At 38.4% G+C, this 21,225-nt stretch overlaps 1 protein-coding gene across 4 annotated transcripts in view; it reads left to right on the forward strand.

The window, feature by feature from the left end:
* Nucleotides 1-507: 507 nt before the first annotated feature.
* Nucleotides 508-21,225, forward strand: part of ZDHHC13 (zinc finger DHHC-type palmitoyltransferase 13) — a 54,065-nt gene continuing 33,347 nt past the window's right edge. Inside the window, exons 1-2 of one of the 4 annotated variants that reach the window (XM_003910139.3) lie at nt 508-650; nt 20,056-20,201. In XM_003910139.3, the coding sequence (XP_003910188.2) occupies nt 624-650; nt 20,056-20,201 (173 nt within the window). In that variant the 5' untranslated portion in view covers nt 508-623. Of the gene's footprint in view, nt 651-9,236; nt 9,388-18,216; nt 20,202-21,225 lie in introns of those variants that run through there. The other 3 variants (XM_009186440.4, XM_017948561.3, XM_017948560.3) reach the window with 3 other exon arrangements.

Consider the following 21,225-nt stretch of genomic DNA (forward strand, 5'->3'; position numbering starts at 1 on the left):
TTGCCCAAGATCACACAAATGGAATGGAAAACATTTAAATAGCTAACATCTATTGATTCCTTTTTATATGTGACGCACTGGCTGAGAGGCTTTACATGCGTTTTCTCATTTAATCCTCCTGATAATTCCATGAAGTAGGTACCCTTATTTTCCTCATTTCATAGATGAGAAAACTGAGGTAAAATAAGAGACTTTCACAAGGTCATCTAGCAGTTAAGTAGCCAAGTCCAGATTTGCTCTCAATAGATGGTGGTTGACGTTGGAATAACAGTCTGATCCTGACCCCGGGCGCACATCTGGGGACCGTGGCACCTGGGGCTGGGGCGCTTGGTCCTGGGCTGGGGCTGGGGGAGCGACAGGCACTCGCGGGCTGGAGGTGGAACCTCTGGAGAACTATTCACAGCGGGTTTCCCTGGAGGTGAGAAAGTCCCGCCCCTAGCCGATGGAGCGCTGGGATTGGTTCTCCGGGACCGATTGACGGCTCAGGGCACGAGCGGGGACCGCAGCGGCGGAGGTGAGGGCGCCAGCAGGAAGTGGGAGAAGAGGCAGCCCAAGGCGGGCTGGCGGGCTGGCGGCAGTCGCTACTTGCCTAGTAACCTCAGCCGCTGTGGGTTCCTGGGGAGATGGAGGGGCCGGGGCTGGGCTCGCAGGTGAGTGCGACCGGGCGGTGGCTGTCCTGGGGGCCAGGAGAGCGACTGCAGCTGTGAAGGAAAGGACGGTGTGGGTGAGAGGCCGCTCGGTGAGGGGGTTTCGGGAGCGGCGGGGCCTGCGTCTGGGAAGCGGGAGCCTGGAAACACCAAGAATGATGCTGGAAATTCTCTCTGAGGTGACTGGGAAGGAAAGGCAAGGACTGACGGGTGAGGGCCCGAGCCGGCCCCTCCAGCCTCCATCCCTGGCCAGGGCGCCCCCTGGGGCCGGTACCCGGAGCCTGGCGGGGACATCTGTGGGCCTGGGGAGGGGAGGATGGCCCTTCCCGGGAGAGGTGTCAGGTTACACACCTGGTTGGGACCCTGAAGTCGGAGCGGTTCTGTTGATTTCTTTTTCAGCCCTGGCGCCTTGGCACCCGCCTCCACCCCACCCAGTTCAGTTTTCGCTTCTGTTTCCGTATCCTTGCTTACTCCTTGAAAGAATTAAGGCTGCTTGTTTAGGGTGGAGGAAAGGGGCGTGGAGAGGGGAGGTACACATGGGGATCTGCAAAATCTCAAAGGACAATATTCCGTGGAGGAGGTGTTGTATAAAAGCCAGACGGAGTTCCAAAGAAGTGAAGCGGGCCGATCGGGGAAGTTACAGGAGGTAGACGTTGGCTCCAAGAGAACGAGATTTTTGTGCTTTTTGCTTATGGCCCTTTCCTAGTGCCTAGAGTACTAACTGGTATATTGTAGACGTTCACTTAATATTTATTGAATAAATGCAGAATTTCCAGATTCAGCCAGTTTTAGTGAGTGCATAACCCGTGCCAGATGCTTTCATATGCATTATTTTATTCCAGAATTGAAGCATCCTTAAGATATTATCCCCATGTACAGATGAGAACACTGAAGCTCTCTTCAGTTGGAACGAGTTAGGCGGTAGATTCTCAGTTTGGGATGATTGGATTAGTTGATCTGTAAAAACATTTTTCAGTCCCGAGAGTGTTCCTCATGCTCTCCCTTTCCCTTCTTTCAGCAAGGTCTTGTATAGGTTTAAGTGAGGGACAAGATGTCTGGGGAGATGTCAAGGTGTTCTGATTGGTTGTTCTTGCATTTTGACAGAAAAATAAATAGTTCTCAGGCAGACTAGATTTTACCAAAGGGTGTTGAATCTTCACATGGAAACAGCGCCTCATTCTTTTTCTCAGAGAGGCTCAAAGAAAAGTTGGTAGAAGTAACTATTATGTCTTAATTACTGCCACTTATTTACAAAAGCCTTCAAGTGCTTAAAGTTCCTCTGTCGTGCTGAAGGGAAGATTAGCCTTGTCCCAGTTCCGTGGCCTAGAGAGAGAGAGAGAATGATTCGGTGGTTGAATTTAGTAGGGAAAGGTAGAGACATCATTGTTGTTGTTAATAGTAATTGCTCTTGTTAACTTTTTCAATAATGTGAAGAGCTTACCTATATATACTGCTTTGCAGTTTGCAAAATACTTCCCCATTTTTGATCCTCACTATAATCCTTTGAGGTGGGGAGAAATTATTATTCTGATTTTAAAGATGAGAACAGAGGCTCAGAAAACTGGAATCACTTGATACAAGTCAAATAGCTGCTAAGTGATAGAGCCAAGACTTCAGTCATTCATTCAGCAAATGTGTTTTGAATGTCTGCTAGGCACCGTTTTAGGTGCTGTGATAAATTAGTGAACAAAACAGACAAAAACATTACTGTTCTCATTGAATTTGGTTCTTTTGATTCCAAGATCAGTGCTGTTGGATTTTTGCCAGGATTTGCCTATAGGATCAGGTCTCCAGTTTCCTTTCTGACCTCATCTTTTTTTTTTTTTTTTTTTTAAGACAGTCTGTGTCACCAGGCTGGAGTGCAGTGGCACGATCTCGGCTCACTGCAAATCTCCGCATCCTGGGTTCAAGAGATTTCCCTGCCTCAGCCTCCTGAGTAGCTGGGACTATAGGTGCGGACCACCACGCCCTACTAATATTTTGTATAGTAAAACGGGGTTTCACCATGTTGGCCAGGATGGTCTCGATCTCCTGACCTCATGATCCGCCCGCCTCAGCCTCCCAAAGTGCTGGGATTACAGGCGTGAGCCACCACGCCCGGCCTGACCTCATCTTTTACTACTTTCTTGCTTGCCCCGTCATCCCCAGCCACACCAGCCTCAGGGTCTTTTGTACTTACTATTTGCTCTGCCTGGAATGCTGTTTCCTTGTGTGCCCACTTGGCTTATTCCCCCACCTCTTTAAAGTCTTGACACAAGTGACACCTCTGTGTGGCGTTCTGTGACCCGCGTATTTAAAATTGCAAACTTTTTCCATCATCAGCACTACCAGCAACGCTCCCTGGCCTCCTTCCTTGCTTTAGATTTCTCCTCAGCATTTAACACCATTTAATGTACTTATTGGTCTTGTTTATTGTTTCTTTCTCCTCCACTGAATGTTAGTGCTATAAGGACAGTGATTTTTATCTGTTATGTTCACTGTTGTGTGCCTGGCATCTGGAACAGTGCCCAGCACTGGTGAGTACCTGTAAATACTTGTCAATGAATGAACTTGGAAACTAAACTCTGGAACTTCTGTTAATGAGAACTTTAATGACATGAGAACTTTTAATGACTGTCACATATTTCTCTCTCAGTCGCTCCTTCTCTCTCACTCTTTTTTTTTTTTTTAAATTATTATTATACTTTAAGTTCTAGGGTACATGTGCATAACGTGCAGGTTTGTTACATATGTATACTTGTGCCATGTTGCTGTGCTGCACCCATCAACTCGTCAGCACCCAACTACTCGTCATTTACATCAGGTATAACTCCCAATGCAATCCCTCCCCGCTCCCCCCTCCCCATAATAGGCCCCGGTGTGTGATGTCCCCCTTCCCGAGTCCAAGTGATCTCATTGTTCAGTTCCCACCTATGAGTGAGAACATGCGGTGTTTGGTTTTCTGTTCTTGTGATAGTTTGCTAAGAATGATGGTTTCCAGCTGCATCCATGTCCCTACAAAGGACACAAACTCATCCTTTTTTATGGCTGCATAGTATTCCATGGTATATATGTGCCACATTTTCTTAATCCAGTCTGTCACTGATGGACATTTGGGTTGATTCCAAGTCTTTGCTATTGTGAATAGTGCCGCAATGAACATATGTGCATGTGTCTTTATAGCAGCATGATTTATAATCCTTTGGGTATATACCCAGTAATGGGATGGCTGGGTCATATGGTACATCTACACTCTTTTTTTATTTGATAATCTGGCAGGATAATGACTGTCATTGGAGTTTGAGTGTGGTTTTCTAGATCTTGATTTTGGCTTAAATTAATGCCCACTGTAACTTTAACAATTCTTGTATATAATTTAGAAAAATAATCGCATTTGTGACATCTCTGTGTGAGAAGTATTACACGATCCCTCAGAACTTAAAGATGCTGTAGTTATCTATTGTGTAAGAAACCACCCCAAAACATAGTGGTATGAAACAGCCTTTTTTATGCTCATGGACTCTGTGTGTCAGGGACTTGGACAGACTGCAGCAGGGTTGGTTTGTTTCTGTTCCACCATGTCTGGAGCCTCAGCTGCAAAGACTCATAAGCTGGAGATGACTTGAGAGCCGGTGCTGGTATCTACGAGTCTTCACTTACATCTGGCAGTTAAGTTCCAGTAGAGACACCTACACGTGGCCTGTGCCTGTGCACAGTATAGTGGCTGAGTTCCATTAGTGACCATCTAATGGAAGAGCCAGGAAGAAGAAACTGCCAGTTTCTAAGGCGTGGTCCTGCAAACTGGAACAACATCACTTCAAAATATATTATTAGTGAGGTAGTCACAGAGCTCAGAGTCAAGAGGAAGGGACATAGACCTTTACCTCTTGATGGAGAAGTAGCAAATAATTTTGAGGCTATGTTGTAAAAATTACCACAAATGTATTCATATGTCTGTTAGATAATTTTCATAATATCTTGTTCTGCTTTTCACTCTTCTGTGGAGGACAGTGAGCTAGCTACATATCTCTTTCTTGTCATCCCTCTTTTTTCCCTCTTTAAATTTTTTTTCCCCTGTGTATCTTAATTAAAACAACAACAATAAAAAAAACATTATTCTACTATCTTGAGGCAGTTGTAGACTGGAATCCTAGGAAGACTAGAGGAAGTAAAATGGAATGGAATCATAGAATACTTGGAGCTGGAAGGCTTTTCAGTATTACCTAGTTGAGAGATTCTTAAACTGGCATATAGGATAAGCTTCAGGGCATTAGTGAATATCTTGGAATTAGTGAACATCTTGAAAAGTTAGTTTACATGTGCAGTTGTGCATTTCTCTTAAGTAGAGAGGCCTTAATTTTGGAAACATTTTCAAAAAGGTCCATGACATTTGGAAGGTTTGAGAACCATTTATCTAGTCTAGCCCTTTAACTTTTCCCATGAATTCAAGACTCAAAAATAATAACTTACTTTCCAAAGGTTCATAGCAAGTTAGCAGAGCCCAGGTGTCAGGGCTCCTGATGCAGTGCATTTTCACTGCTACTCAGCCATGATAGGATCTTGTTTGATTGTTTGCTGCCACTTGGAGTCCACCCATTCTTTAGTTCAAGGTCTGAGTAGTAGTCTGTATTTTACTCTGCTCTGAAAATGGGGAAGGGAGTATATCCCTAAGTAGAATATAAGTTCCTTGAAAACCAAGGACCTTGTCTGTTGTTCATTGCCATATCGCTGTGTCTACAATAGTGCCCAGCACATAGTAGGCATTCAGTAAATGTCTAGAATGAATGAATTATGGAAGGAATTGTGTCTTATTCATCTTTTATCCCCGATTACCTACTTCTGTGATTTGTATAGGTGTGCTTTATATTTCCCTGAATGAATAATTAATGAAAACTCTTGGGAGTTGGCTGGCATTGTAAGAATTTGCTTAGTCTGTTTTGTTACCTTAACATTGTAGGCAGCCATGTAGCAGTTAAACTTCTTTATCCATATAGTGTGTTTGTTCATGCAGTACAGTCTTTACCAGTTCCCAAGTCAATAATGACTATTGTAACAGCTTGGCTTAGGACCATGTAACATGAGACTACTTAGAAGGAGCTTTATGGGTGTATTGATCTGTCTCTTTCCTTTTGCAAATGTAGAAATGAGCCAAAAATAGAGTAGATGATTCGCCACTATCATACAGCCAATGTGGCTGTACTAGGAATCTGGTTATTTGGCCTGTGTCATCAGTGCAATCAGGAGAGATTAGGCTGAGAGTATACTGTGGAAGCAGAGACTCAATGTGTCTTCTTCCCTATCTTTTGAGACTGAAGGTTGCCTGTCTCCTTCTCTGCCATGTCCTTGCCCTCCTTTTCCTGACCTTGCTTCACAGAAAACTTGACAGAAAATAAAAATTTCAGCTCTCTTCTGTTTGAACATGGGGATAGGAGCCGGCTGCCAATTTCATGTTGTCATGGATCATGTTATTGTAAGATTTGACAATGTATTTCTAAATTATATTCATTAACTAATAGCTCAGTATATGCTCATGGCAAGATTTGAATTAAAGATAGTGGTTATAAATCTGCATCAATTTAGCCTTTTGACAGTTTCGAATTTTTTCCAAGGGGGTACTGACTTGTCAGATTGGATTAGATCATCTTTGTTTATACTTCATGTGTCTGATGAAGAGTTCCTGATCTGCTATTTTCTTATTTGCTTGTGCTTATTATTATTATTATTATTATTGTTATTATCTCAATTCGTGGCTTCTTTGTAGAAATCAGCTTAAGCTACTTGCTCATTTTGGGAGACGTAATTTAGTTAAACTTTAACAATATCATTTGAAAATAATCCAATGTATTTTGTAAAATGCTGAAGGTCCTACTGTCAACTCTGTTTGTGGAAGCTTTCTCTGCCCCCAGGTTACCTTGTAAACAGAGTATAAGGAGTGACCTGCTTGGCATACCAATAAATGAGACTGCCATTGTTAAAAATTAGTAAAGCTTTCCTGCCAGCAGAGGTGTGCTAAAAAGAAAAAATAAATTTGGTAAAGCTTTAAAAACTCAAATTTGTAAATTTTATTTTTCCTTTTTAAGTAAAAAGATAAAAGGTTATTATAATAGAAGCTTTAACTTTTTCTCATATTACCTAGTGGGTTACTGCATATATGGCCTTCAGTGTACCTTCCTCACTTTGTAGATGATTGACTTCAAACATAAGCTTTGAATATAGTCATTTTTAGGTTTTACTTTGATCTGGATTTGGGTAAACAATGATGACATGAACAAAATATATCTCCTGTTTTCTAGTTTCTTATAATTGCCATTTAATCATATATATCACATATTGCTTGCTATTATTATTTTACTCTGTCTCTGACATATCTCCCTTATTAGACTTAAATTCCTGGAGGAGAGACACCCATGTCTTCTATGCCCTTAGCATAATTGTACATCATAAATACACAGTAATTAATTGCCTACTAAACAAATGCTCTTAATTGTGGATAATCTTCACATTAAAACATGTAAATCTCCTCAATTTTATATGTGAAAAATAAAGCTGATGTCCTTAATGCCTTAACACAGTATAAGAAGCAACAAATTTGTATCTAGAATGACTCCATTTTCCCTGATGAAAAATCTGTGTATAAACAAAGGGTCAGGGTCGGGTGTGGTGGCTCATGCCTGTAACCTCAGTGCTTTGGGAGGCCAAGGTGGAAGGATAACTTGAGGTCAGGAGTTTAAGACCAGTCTGGGCAACATAACGAGACCTGTCTACAGAAGAATAAAAAAATCAGCAGGGTGTGGTGGTGCTTGCCTATAGTCCTAGCTACGAGGGTAGGTCAGGTGGTAGGATCACTTGAGCCCAGCAGATAGGGCTATAGTGAGCTTTGATGGTGCCACTGCACTCCAGCCAGGGTGACAGGTAATACCCTGTCTCAAAAACAAAACAAAAAAGGGTTAATCTTTCTAACCTACAAAGAGAAACAGATATGTACAATTCATTAGAAAAATAAGTAGACTATGAAAAGGCAATCCACAAAAGAGAAAATATGGAGAGCCAATATACCTAACAACAACAACAACAACAAACAAAACACTCAGACTCATTAGCAACTAGGGGAGTACAAATGAAAAATAGGATGCCATTTTTAGCCATCAGATTGTCAAGGTTGTAAAAAGATTGATAATATTCGGTTCTGGGAAGTTTTGTAGGGAGAAAGAACATGTATATACATTGCTGTTGGAACTGTGAATTGGGGAGAGTATTTGGTCAGAATCTATTTATGTTTAAAATGCACGTTTTTTGACTCAACAGTCCTACTTTGGGGAATCAATCCTATAGAATTAGAATGCCCAGGGTATTGATTGGATTGTGTATAGACGTGAAAGGCTGAAATCAACCTGTGTCTCTAACCAAAGGGGAATGGTTGAATGAATTATGCTATATCTATATACAATGGAACAATAGTGAAATGTTACTGAACTGTAGGACTGTACATGATATATTGTTACATGAGAAAAGCAAGTTGAAGAATAATGTATATAATGTGATCCTATTTGTTCAGTAAGTATAAGAAGGAAATGATTAAAAATGTGTGTGTATGTGTATATATAGCACAATATTATATATGTTAAAATATATATACATAATGAGGGAAGATGCACCCAACTGTTATACTGGTTATCTCTGGTGGTACAGTATTGGAGAGGAAATAGTCCAGATTGTTAACCCCGTATTCACTTCTGTATTGCTAGATCTTTACAATTAATTTGTATCATTCTATAGTTTAAAAATCTAGTAAAAATTTTTTTTATATAAAAATACACTGATTTTTTTGGTCAATCTTAGCTGTACTTTTTGTTACACCTGTTACTTACTGAAATTCTAGAAATTTTGAGTATAGTTCAACTCTTTTCCTCAACCCTTTGCCTTCTTCCAATTGAATATACTTACCATGACATCAGGAAAAGCATCCTAAAGTAATGTTTTTATTTACATTTCAATCTAACTACCTACATGTTTATTTTTAACTGTGTGTGATTCTGTGTGTGTGTATGTACGGGGGTATTGATTATTTACCAGATAAATCAGAATTTACCTATTCAGAAAAGCAGGTGGACTGAAGAAGAAAAAGACCGGAATTCAAAAACCACCAAATCAGCAGCTGATTTACTTTTTTTCTCTCTGATTTGCCCCCAGCTTTGACTTGAGCCCTGGAAGTAAGCATCAGTGCAGACAGCGAGTGCTCTATGAGAAGCTATCTAGTTAAAGCTCAAGGAGCCGCAAAGGGATTTCCTGGCAGCACAGGCACCAGAAACACTGAGGGAGAACTTTCTTCTCTGAACAGAGGAATTGTGACCCCAAGACAGTAGTTTTTAGACGTGACACCAAAAGTACAATCCATAAAAGAACAAATTGATAAATTGGACTTTTTTAAAATTTAAAACTTCTGCTCTATGAAACAGACTTTTAAGAGATGGGAAGGTAAGGTACAGACCAGGAGAAAATATCTGCAAATCACGTATCTGACAAAAGACTTGTATCTAGAATATATAATATAAAGAACTCTCAAAACTTAACTGTAAGAAAACAAACAGCTCAATTGAAAAATGGACAAAAGACTTGAACAGACACTTCACCAGAGAAGATATACAGATGGCAAATAAGCACCTGAAAAGATGCTCAACTTCATTAGCTGTTAAGGATATACAAATTAAGACCATGATGAGATGCCCCTATACATCTATTAGACTGACAATCCCAAGTGCCGGTGAGAATGCAGAACAATTGTAACTCTCATAGTTGTTAGTGGCAATGCAAGGTGGTATAGCCAGTCTGGAAAATAGATTAGCAATTTCTCATAAATTTAAATATACCTAACATATGGGCAAGCAGTCTTACTCTCAGAGAAATGAAAGCATGTTCTCACAAAAGTTTGTCCATGAATATTTTTAGCAGCTCTATTTATGATTGCCAAAAGCTGGAAAACAACCCACGCAGATTGTTTGGCTAGATTAACTGATGCACCGATATAGTGGGATACTACACAGCAATAAAAAAGAAGGAATTATTGATAACATGCAACAACTTGAGTAAATCTCAGCACCATTGTGCTGAGTGGAGGAAGCCCCTCCTAAAAGGTTGTGTACTGTATAATTCACTATATGACATTCTGGGAAAGACAGAATTAATGACAACAGATCATTGCCAAGAGTTGGTTGGGGTTACAGGAGGGTGTGACTATAAAGGATGATAGTAGTGGTTACATGACTCCATACATGTGTTAAAATTCATAGAGCTGTATACCAAAGTTAATTTTACTGTAAATTAACTTTTTAAAAACAGTGCCCTTCAAAATAACCCCTTGAGGGGTTATGGACTCATTTAAGTAAAACTGAAAATTTTAAAACTTTCTTTTAAAAACTTTTGTTTTAGGTTTGGGGTATATGTGCAGGTTTGTTATATACACAAACTTATGTCATGGGGGTTTGTTGTATAGATTATTTCATTACGCAAGTATTAAGCCTAGTACCCAGTAGTTATTTTTTCTGCTCTTCTCCCTCCTCCCACCCTCCACCCTCAAGTATATTCCAGTGTCTGTTGTTCCCTTCTTTTTTTTTTTTTTTTTTGCAATGGAGTCTTGCTCTGTCACCCAAGCTGGAGTGCAGTGGTGTGATCTCGGCTCACTGCAACCTCCACCTCCCATGTTCAAGCGATTCTCCTGCTTCAGCCTCCTGAGTAACTGGGACTGCAGGCACAAACCACCACCCTGGCTAAATTTTTTTTTTTTTTTAAAGTAGAGATGGGGTTTCACCATGTTGACCAGGCTGTTCTTGAACTCCTTACCTCAAGTGATCTACCTGCCTTGACCTCCCAAAGTGCTGAGATTACAGACATGAGCCACCATGCCCAGCCTGCTGTTCCCTTCTTTGTGTTCATGAGTTCTCATCATTTAGCTCCCAGTGAGAACATGCAGTATTTTGTTTTCTGTTCCTGCATATGGATAATAGCCTCCAGCTCCATTTGTATTCCTATAAAAGACATGATCTCATTCTTTTTTATGGCTGCATAGTATTCCATGGTTTATATGTACTACATTTTATTTACCCAGTTTGTCATTGATGGGCATTTATGTTGATTCCATGTCTTTGCTATTGTGAATAGTGCTACAGTCAACATTCACATACATGTGTCTTTATGGTAGAATGATTTGTAGTCCTCTGGGTATATACCCAGTAATGGAATTGCTGGGTTGAATGGTAGTTCTGCTTTTAGCTCTTTGAGGAATCGCCATACTGCTTTCCGCAATGGTTGAACTAATTTACACTCCTATCAACAGTGTATAAGCATTCCTTTGTCTCTGTAACCTTGCCAACATCTCTTATTTTTTTGACTTTTTAATAATAGCATTCTGACTAGTGTGAAATGGTATCTCATTGTGGTTTTGATTAGCATTTCTCTAATGATCAGTGATGTGATTAAGCTTTTTTTCATATGCTTGTTGGCTGCATGTATGTCTTCTTTTGAAAGTGTCTGTTCATGTTCTTTACCTACTTTTTAATGGGGTTTGTTTTTCTCTTGTAAATTTAAGTTCCTTATAGATGCTGGATGTTAGACCTTTGTCGGATGCATAGTTTGCAAATATTGTCTCCCATTTTATAGGATGTCTGTTTACTCTGTTGATAGTTTCTTTTACTGCGCAGAAACTCTTTAGTTTAATTAGATCCCACTTACCAATTTTTGCTTTTGTTGCCATTGCTTTTGGTATCTTTGTTATGAAATCTTTGCCTATTCCTATATCCAGGATAGTATGTCATAGGTTTTTTTCTAGGCTTTTTATAGTTTTGGATTTTACATTTAAATCTTTGATCCATCTTGAGTTGATTTTTGTATATGGTGTAAGGAAGGGGTCCAGCTTCGATTTTTCTGTATATGGCTAGCCAGTAATCCCAGCACCATTTATTGAATAAGGAGTCTTTTCCCCATTGCTTGTTTTTATCAACTTTGTTGAAGATCTGATGGTCATAGGTGTACAGCCTTGTATCTGGGCTCCCTATTCTATTCCATTCGTCTATGTGTCTGTTTTTGTACCGGTATCAAACTGTTTTGGTTACTATAGCGCTATAGTATTGTTTGAAGTCAGGTAATGTAATTCCTCCAGCTTTGTTCTTTTTGCTTAGGATTGCCTTGGCTATTCAGGCTGTTTTTTGGTTCCATATGAATTTTAAAATAGTTTTTTCCTAGTTCTGTGAAGAATGTCTTTGGTAATTTGATAGGGATAACATTAAATCTGTAAATGGCTTTGGGCAGTATGGCCATTTTCATGATACTGATTCTTCCTATCCGGGAGCATGGGATGTCTTTTCCTTTGTTTGTGTCTTCTCTGATTTATTTGAGCAGTGCTTTGTAATTCTCATTGTGGAGGTCTTTCACCTCCCTGATTAGCTGTATTCCTAGGTATTTTATTCTTGTTGTGGCAGTTGTGAATGGGATTGCCTTCCTGATTTGGCTCTAGGCTTGATAGTTGTTGTATAGGAATGCTAGCGATTTTTGTACGTTGATTTTGTATCCTGAAACTTTGCTGAAGTTGTTTATCAGCTGAAGGAGCTCTTGGGCCAAGACTATAGGGTTTTCTAGATAGAGAATCATGTTATCTGCAAACAGGGATAATTTGACTTCCTGTCCTCTTATTTGGATGCCCTTTATTTCTTTGTCTTGCCTGATTGTTCTGGAGAGGACTGCGAATACTGTGTTGAATAGAAGTGCTGAGAGCAGGCATCCTTGTCTTGTAAAAACTTTATTTAAAATTAAAAATTTCTAAAAGAAATTTAAAAACTGTCTTTTAAAAATGAAATTTAAGAAACTTTCATTCTTAAAACTTTTTGGAACTCTTGGAGAATTGACTTTGACACATTATTTCAAATATCTTCAGTTTTTTATTCTCAATTGTGTATTCATCCTTAGAGAATGATTTTCTTTTTAAACTGAAAACTTCACAGAAATAGGTTTGGTGATAAGGTAGGTGAAAGCTAGGTAACTTTATTAATGGTAAAAAGCAAGATGAGGTTATAAAATAATAAGTCAGTTTTCATTTATAGCAATTTTCTACGTACAGTTATACATCCCATAATGTTTCGATCAATGCCAGACCACACATACGATGTTGATCAGAGCAGTAGTTTATACCATATAGCCTAAGTGTGTAATAGGCTATACTGCCTAGGTCTTTGTAAATACACATTGTGATATTTGCACAAGAATGAAATGGCCTAAATATTTGTTTCTCAGAATATATCCTCATTGTTAATGAAAGCATGGCTATATTTGATGTGACCCTTCCACTGAACACACCAAAAAATGCAGGATACAGTATAAAAGCATTTAAAGTATTTTACCTTTTTGATGCTAGTGTAAACTTTTTTTTAAAGATGCCTTAGGATTTTCTATGCATATGATCATGTTTTTGCAAGTAAAAATGGATTTACTTCTTTTCTAATCTGTATGCATTTTTATTATTTTTCCTACTTTATTATGCTATCTGGTACTTTAGTACAGTGTTAATTAGAAGTGGTGATAATGAGCATCTTTGCTTTGTTTCCAGTCTTGGAGTAAAAATGGTCTTGTACCATTAAATGTGATGGTAGCTGTAGATTTCTTGTAAATGTTCTTTATCAGATTGAGGAGGTTCCCTTCTTTCCCTTGTATTGAAAGATTTTACAAATTTTGTCATATGCTTTGCATAAAGAATTTTCATATAAAGAATTTTGTTAAATGCTTTATTCTATGATGAATATATATTTTTTACTGTTGTATATATTTGAATATATATTTTATTCTGTTAATATGAATATTCACCTTATTCATTAATATGGTAGGTTGCATTGATTTATTTTGAAATGTTTAAGCTAGGTTGTGATGTGTAGTCTTTTTCATATATTACTGGATTCACCTTACTAATATTTTGTTTAGGATTTTTGTATCTATGTTCATAAGGGATACTGGGCCTATAGTTTTCTTTACTTGTAATGTCTTTGTTGGTTTTGGTATGGAGTGATTCTGCCTCGTAAAATGAGCTGGGAAGCATTCTCTCTTCTGTTTTCTGACGGAGTATTATTTTTTCCCTAGATATTTGATAAGGTTAACCAGTTAAGTTATATGGGCCTGGAATTTTTTTATGAGAAAGGTTTTCATTATGAATCAAATTTATTTAATAGATACTATGTTATTTATTACTTTTAAGATCCATTTTGATAATGTGTGTCTTTTAAGGTGTTTGTATATTTCACTTAAGTTGCTAATTTATTGACATAAAGTTGTTCAAAATATTCCCTTTTTATCCTTTCAAAATTTGCAGGCTCTTGTAGTGATGTCTGTTTTTTAAACCTGGTATTTGTCATTGATACTTTTTCATTTTTCTTGATCAATCTGATCAAAGGTTTCTCACTTTTATTGACTTATTCTTTCTAGAGAACCAGATTTTGGCTTCAATGATTTTCTGTATTGTTTCTCTGTTTTATAGTTTCACAAATTCCTTCTATTTTTATATTCTTCTCGTTGTATCCACTTTGAGTATAATTTTCTTTCTCTAGATTATTAACATGAAAGCTTAGATAACTTACTGTAGGCTCATTTTTTTTTCCCCCCCCCTAATGTAAGCATTTAAAGCTACAAATTCCCTGTAAACACTGCTTAGGCTGCATACTAAGCTCTTTAAACTGTTGTGCTTTTGCTTTCTGGCTTGCCTTATGTCTGATGAGAAGTCTGAGTGTATTCTTATCTTTGCCTCTTTGAACATATATGTCTGTTTCTTCCAGACTTTTTTTTTTTTTTTGAAAGGGAATCTCGCTCTGTCGCCCGGGCTGGAGTACAGTGGTGCGATATCGGCTCACTGCAACCTCAGCCTCCTGGGCTCAGTGATTCTTCTACCTCAGCCTCCCGGGTAGCTGGGACCGCAGGTGCGCGCCACCATGCCCGGCTGATTTTTTTTTTTAGAGTCTCGCTCTGTCGCCCAGGCTGAAGTGCAGTGGCGCGATCTCGGCTCACTGCAAGCTCCGCCTCCCGGGTTCACGCCATTCTCCCGCCTTAGCCTCTGGAGTAGCTGGGACTACAGGCGCCCACCACCTCGCCCAGCTAGTTTTTTGTATTTTTAGTAGAGATGGGGTTTCACCATATTGGCCAGGCTGGTCTCGAACTCCTTACCTTGTGAACTGCCTGCCTTGGCCTCTCAAAATGTCCAGACTGATTTTAAGATCTCTTTCTTACTGGTTTTTAGTGATTTGATCATGGTATGTCTTGGTGTAGGATTTCAGGGCTTATCCTACTTGGGATCCATCAAACTTCTAGTTACTGTGAGTTTATAATTTTCACCAAATTTGGAAGATTTTTGACTATTACTTCTTCAAATATTAAAAAAAAAAAAACTTTTTTCCTTTTCTGGAACTCCAGTTATACATCTTCAGTCACCTTCTCTCTGTGCTGCATTTTGGATAGATTCATTGTTGTTTCTTCAATTTAAATGGCCTTTTCTTCTATACTGTTTAATCTGCTGTTAATCTCATCTGGTGTAATTTGTATTTTAGAGATTGATTTTTTTTCTCTCTCTTTTGAGATAGAGTCTCACTCTGGTGCCAGGCTAAAGTGCAGTGGCGTGATCGTGGCTCACTGCAACTGCCTCCCAGATTCAAGTGATTCTCCTGCCTCAGTCTCCTGAATATCTGGGATTACAGGCATGTGCCACCATGCCCGGCTAATTTTTGTATTTTTAATAGAGATGGGGTTTCACCATATTGGTCAGGCTGGTCTTGAACTCCTGACCTCAAGTGATCTGCCCACCTTGGCCTCCCAAAGTGCTGGGATTACAAGGAGGTTGATTTTTATCCGCAGATATTCTAATCAGATCTTTTGTCATATCTTCAATTTCTTTGCTCATTTTGTTAATGTTTTCCTTTAAATACTTATACATACTTATATTAGCTGTTTTAATGTCTTTTTCAGCTAATTTTGTCATCTTTATAGTTTCAAGGTCTGGTTTTCTTCTGGCTGGGGCTATGGATCACATTTTTCTTGCTTCTTGGCATGTTTAGTGAGTTTTGATTTGATAGTGGACTTTGTGAATGCATGTTGATGAGTATCTGGTATTTGATGCCTTTCTTTAAAGACTATTGAATATTGTTTGGCAGGCAGTAAAGTTAATGTTGCTCAATTTGAGTCCTTTGAAATCTGATTTTAGGCTTCTCTAGAGTGGTTCTGGGGTAGCCTTTATTCCAGATACAGTTCAGCACTACTTCTAAGGTGTGGCCCTCTGATATCTCCACTGAATAACCCAAGGGGTCATCAAAGACTCTCCGCTTTGGCTGATCAGAATTTGAACATCTTCCTGCTACGTATAAACTCCAGTAATTGTTCAGTTTAGAAATCTCCAGTCATTTTTTGCCTATACTTGTCAAGTTTCCCTCTATACATTGCTTGTCCTAGTACTCTGCAAAGACTCAATGGGCCTCCTATACAGATTTTTTGGAGCCCCTTGGAATGTGCCCACAACTGCCAGCTATCTCAGCCTCTCTGATCTCAAATTTCTGTCTCCTCAATTTAGCAAGGCTTTTGGGCTCTAAAACAAAGTGTTTTCCTCTCAGTGCACATGATTGCAAAATTGCTGGGATGATGGGGCTCACCTTGTGTTTTTTTTCTTTTTCCTCATATCTTGGCAATCACAGTCTTACTGTTCTCATTGTCCAATGTCTGAATACAGTTTACTTCATATATTTTGTTCACTTTTCTAGGTTTCTTTAATGATTGTAGAGCAACAGAAGCACTCATACCCCGCAGGGGAAAGTTTAACTGTTACAACCATTTTGAAGATGAGTTAAGCATATCTTCAAAGCCAACAGTTCCACTTCTAGATATATGCTTTTCAGAATTGTTTACATGTATATATATATATACCTAGAGACATGTACAAGAATGTGCATAGCAATGTATTTTTTTATAATAGCCCCAAACTGGGAACAATCCAAATATCCAGCCATAGTAAAATAGATAAATTAATTGTAGTATGTTACTGTATTGGAATGTTCTACAGCAATGAAAATGAACCTGTTGTAGCTTTCATAACAACATGGATGAGGCTTGTAAGTCTAATGTTAATGAAAACAAATGATAGAGAATACATATGATAGATTCCATTTGTACAAAGATTAAAAAAATGTAAAGTTGAACTGTACTTTTTAGAGTTGCATACATTAGAGATAAAACTATAAAGAAAAGCAAAAAGTGATTATAACTGAAGTCAGGAAACTGTTCTTTTAGTGTGGGTATGTGGTGGAGCATAGCATGTGTCCAGGCAGTCTTCTAAGGTGCTGGCCCAGTTCTGTATCTTGACTTAGGTAGTGGTTTCATGGAAGTTCATTTTATATTTATTCTTTACTCTTTACAAAAGAAGAAGTCCATATATATACACACATATATGTTTTATATACTTCACTCTATATAATAAATCATATTTTCAGATATTCGGAGTATAAAAATATGAGTCTGTTTTATATGGCTCTGAGGACGGTTTCAGAAAGGGAATTCTGAAAACATTTCAAGATAATGCCATTGGAATAACTAATAATCTCCTGAGGAGACTATTTTGAAGATATGATTTCTGATACATTTATTTAAAAATCAACTTTTTAAAAATTGGAGATAGGTAACTAAATTTGCTTATTAAGCACTAATTCAGGTCAGGTTTGGTGGCTTACACCTGTAATCCCAGCACTTTGGGAAGCAGAGGCAAGAGGATCACTTGAGGTCAGGAGTTCAAGACCAGTCTGGGCAACATAGTAAGACCTTGTCTCTACAAAAATAAAAACTGAAAAATTAGCTGGTTATACCAAAGGATTATAAAACATTCTGCTATAAAAACACATGCACATGTATGTTTATTGCAGCACCATTCACAATAGCAAAGACTTGGAACCAACCCAAATGCCCATCAATGATAGACTGGATAAAGAAAATGTGGCACATATTCACCATGGAATACTATGCAGCCATAAAAAAGAATGAGTTTATTTCTTTTGCAGGGACATGGATGAAGCCGGAAACCATCATTCTCAGCAAAGTAACACAGGAACAGAAAACCAAACACTGCATGTTCTCACTCATAAGTAGGAGTTGAACAGTGAGAATGTATGGACACAGGGAGGGGAACATTACACACTGAGGCCTGTTAGGGGTGGGGGGCAAGGGGAGGGATAGCATTAGGAGGAATACGTAATGTAGATAACAGGTTGATGGGTGCAGCAAACCACCATAGCACATGTATACCTATGTAACAAACCTGCACGTTCTGCACATATATCCCAGAACTTAAAGTATAATAAAAAATAAAAAGGAAACAAAATATTAGCTGGGTATGGTGACATGCGCCTGTAGTCTCAGCTACTTAGGAGGCTGAGGCAGGAGGATTGCCTGAGCCCTGGAATTCAAGGCTGCAGTGAGCTATGATCACACTGTTGCACTCTAGCGTGGGCAACAGAGGAAGACCCCCATCCCAATAAATAAATACATTTTTTTAAAAAGTACTAATTCAGGGAGGTTTCTCTTTAAGGTGTCATTTCTTTAGAGAATGCAATATAATGTGTTTTATTAAAGTTGATTCCTTTCACATGAATCTGTTTCTACTTGGAAATCTGAGTAGCCTATGAGATTAGAAGATTGATTATTATATAAATGAGTAGTCAGAGATATAACTGATTAGGGTCACACTGTAGAGTCTTTTAAAAATGTATTTAGAATATATGTAAATAATGTGTACATTTGATGTAGTTGTGCTTTTAGGAAACAGAAACTTTGAGCATCCCACATCTTTAGCTGAAGGAGTCCTTCTCTCAAGTAAAACTAAGTCTTTGTTTGGGGGTATTAAAGTGATTTAGTGAGCATCATTTGTGCTAAAGATTTTAACTCCCTCCGCCTGCCTGCTCATCCACCAAATATTTTAGCAAAGTTGTCAACAAGTGTCAAAATTGCTCATCTTAATTGATCATCTACCCATCTGCCCTAGAGGTGATAGTGAACCCAGAAGTCCATAGTAATGGAAAGGAGAAATAAAATGCATTCATAATCCACAGAACAGATAATTGATCTTAGATTTTTGTGGGCCTTTTTTTTTTTTTTTTTTTTTTCCAATATTAGCGAATCCTGTATTGGTTTTCTGCTAAGGTGTAAGCTCAGTATTTGAAATTAGAAACACTCAAATTAGTTTGAATGACAAATCTGAGATAATTGTTTAAGGAAAATTTTTTAGCTTGCCATTTGCTGCTGCTTCTAATGGGTGATCTGAATGTAACATTCGTTGATTCAGCTAATGGGACTATCTTGGCAATCAATCTTTTTACCCTCACCAAATTCTGCAGTCAGTTCTGTATTTGTTACCCATTACTGTATAACAAATTGCCACGCATTTAGTGGGTTAAAACAACACATACTTATTAGCACTATGCTTTAACCAACTGAGCTAGCAGGCCACCATGTAACACCTATTTATTATTTCATAGTTTCTGTTTGTCAGGAATCTAGGCATGGCTTAGCTGGATCCTCTGCTAAGGGTCTCACAGTTGACATCAAGGCTGAGCTTGGGTTCCTCTTTCAAGTTCATTGGTTATTAGCAGAATTCAGTTTCTTGCGGTTGTATGATCAAAGTCTCATTTTCTTACTGGTTGTCGGGACTACTTTCACTCCTGAAGACTGCCCACAGTTCCTTGTCATGTGGCCGTCTCATATCATGGCAGCTTACTTTTTCAAGGCCAGCAGAAGAATCTCTTGCTTCAGTTGGCTAAGACAGAGACTTATATAACATGATCATGGGAGTAATTGTCTCATCACCTTTGCCATATTCCATTGCCTAGAAACAAGTCACAAGTTCTACCTGTGCTCAAGAGGAAGGGATTATATGAGAACTTGATTAATTGGGGGGTTGGGGGATATTCCTAGGGTATGTCCACCACAACTCCAAGAAGTAGAGGCCTGGCAAACTTCTTACCAAGTCAGTAGCAATGGTCCTCTACCCACTACAAGTAACAAGGTCCATCTATGCCTTTTTAGATGACCTTTGTTTTATGAACAAAATATGTAATTTAGATTTTTGTAATAGTAAGTATCTTTTCTACTGAACAGAATTAAGATAAAGAAAATCTTCCTTAGGATACACTTTTTTTTTTCTTTATTTTTTGAGACAGAGTCTCACTCTGTCACCCAGGCTGGAATGCAGTGGTGCGATCTCAGCTCAGTGCAACCTTCGCCACCTGGGTTCAAGTCATTCTCAGGATACACTTCTAAAACTCCAAAAAATTTAATTTATTAATATAGATATTGTTGATAGTAGCAAATGCTTCATTATGTAATTGAGTGTGACATTAATTCTCTCATGCATTGTCAAATGACTCTTACTCTTCAGTGCAGGAATCACAGCCATGGCCCCCACCCTCCAGGATTTGGTCGATATGGCATCTGTGCACATGAAAACAAAGAACTTGCCAATGCAAGAGAAGCTCTTCCTCTCATAGAGGACTCTAGTAACTGTGACATTGTCAAAGCTACTCAGTAAGTCTTCCAAATGCTTTGGTTTATCCTCATGTTCTCTTGAATTAATAGTAATGTATGTGTAGTTCATGACTCTTCATATGTTTACCTCTCTTACTTTGTAATAGTAGTTAACACCAGCACCAAGTATATTTGTCATAGCAACACCACAGTACTTAGTAAAGCATACCTAAGCTGTTTATGTACCAGGACGTTCCATTAGATTGTGGACAGCTTCTTAGCAAAAGCATGTCTTCATCTTTGTAGCTCCAGTGCTTTTGCACAGTTCCTTCTTGTATGAGATACCTAATAAATGTTCCTTGAATGAATGGATGATTTTAAATGACACTAAGCCAAACTCTTTATTCGAAATACAAATCTCAGTCTTTTAAAATATACTACAACCTGAATAGGTCGATGGAATGAAAAATACCGACTTACACATTCATAGATGTTTTAAACAATCATTTATTTCTTGAGTACTTTCCATGTGCTTGTGCTGGATTAACTAGAAGAAAGACAGTAAGTGGAAATATGTTCTCTGACCACTTGAAACACATAGTGTATTGTTTTGCTTGCACTGGATATGGAAGTACATTTTGAAAGTTTCCCCTTAAAATCTCCATATGTGGGTATTTGCATTAAGTCAACTATTCCCAACATTTTCACCTTCATGGATCTTGTTGATTATTAACATCTATCACACCTCTTGCCATTGGGCATATTTTGAAGTATTTTGTTCATCAGACTGCATCAAATAGTAATCCATTTTTGTAGTAATCAAACACAAATCTGCCCAGCAGATTGCCCATCAAATATAAATCATGCCAATCTAATCAGCCTGAGGGGAACTAATGTTACCATACTAATTTGATATAATTTCTATCAGAACAAAGATGTTTGGAGATTAATTAGCCTATTTGGCCTTAATATAGGCTAATGTATTGTCTATGTTAATTAAAAATATATTGACAATTATTTGAGTATTCTAATTACCAATTTATATGAACTCTAGAGGACTTGGGAACCACTCTTTTAGGTGAAT

This window comes from Papio anubis, chromosome 12, assembly GCF_008728515.1.
Source record: "Papio anubis isolate 15944 chromosome 12, Panubis1.0, whole genome shotgun sequence".
Classification (NCBI taxonomy): Eukaryota; Metazoa; Chordata; class Mammalia; order Primates; family Cercopithecidae; genus Papio; species Papio anubis.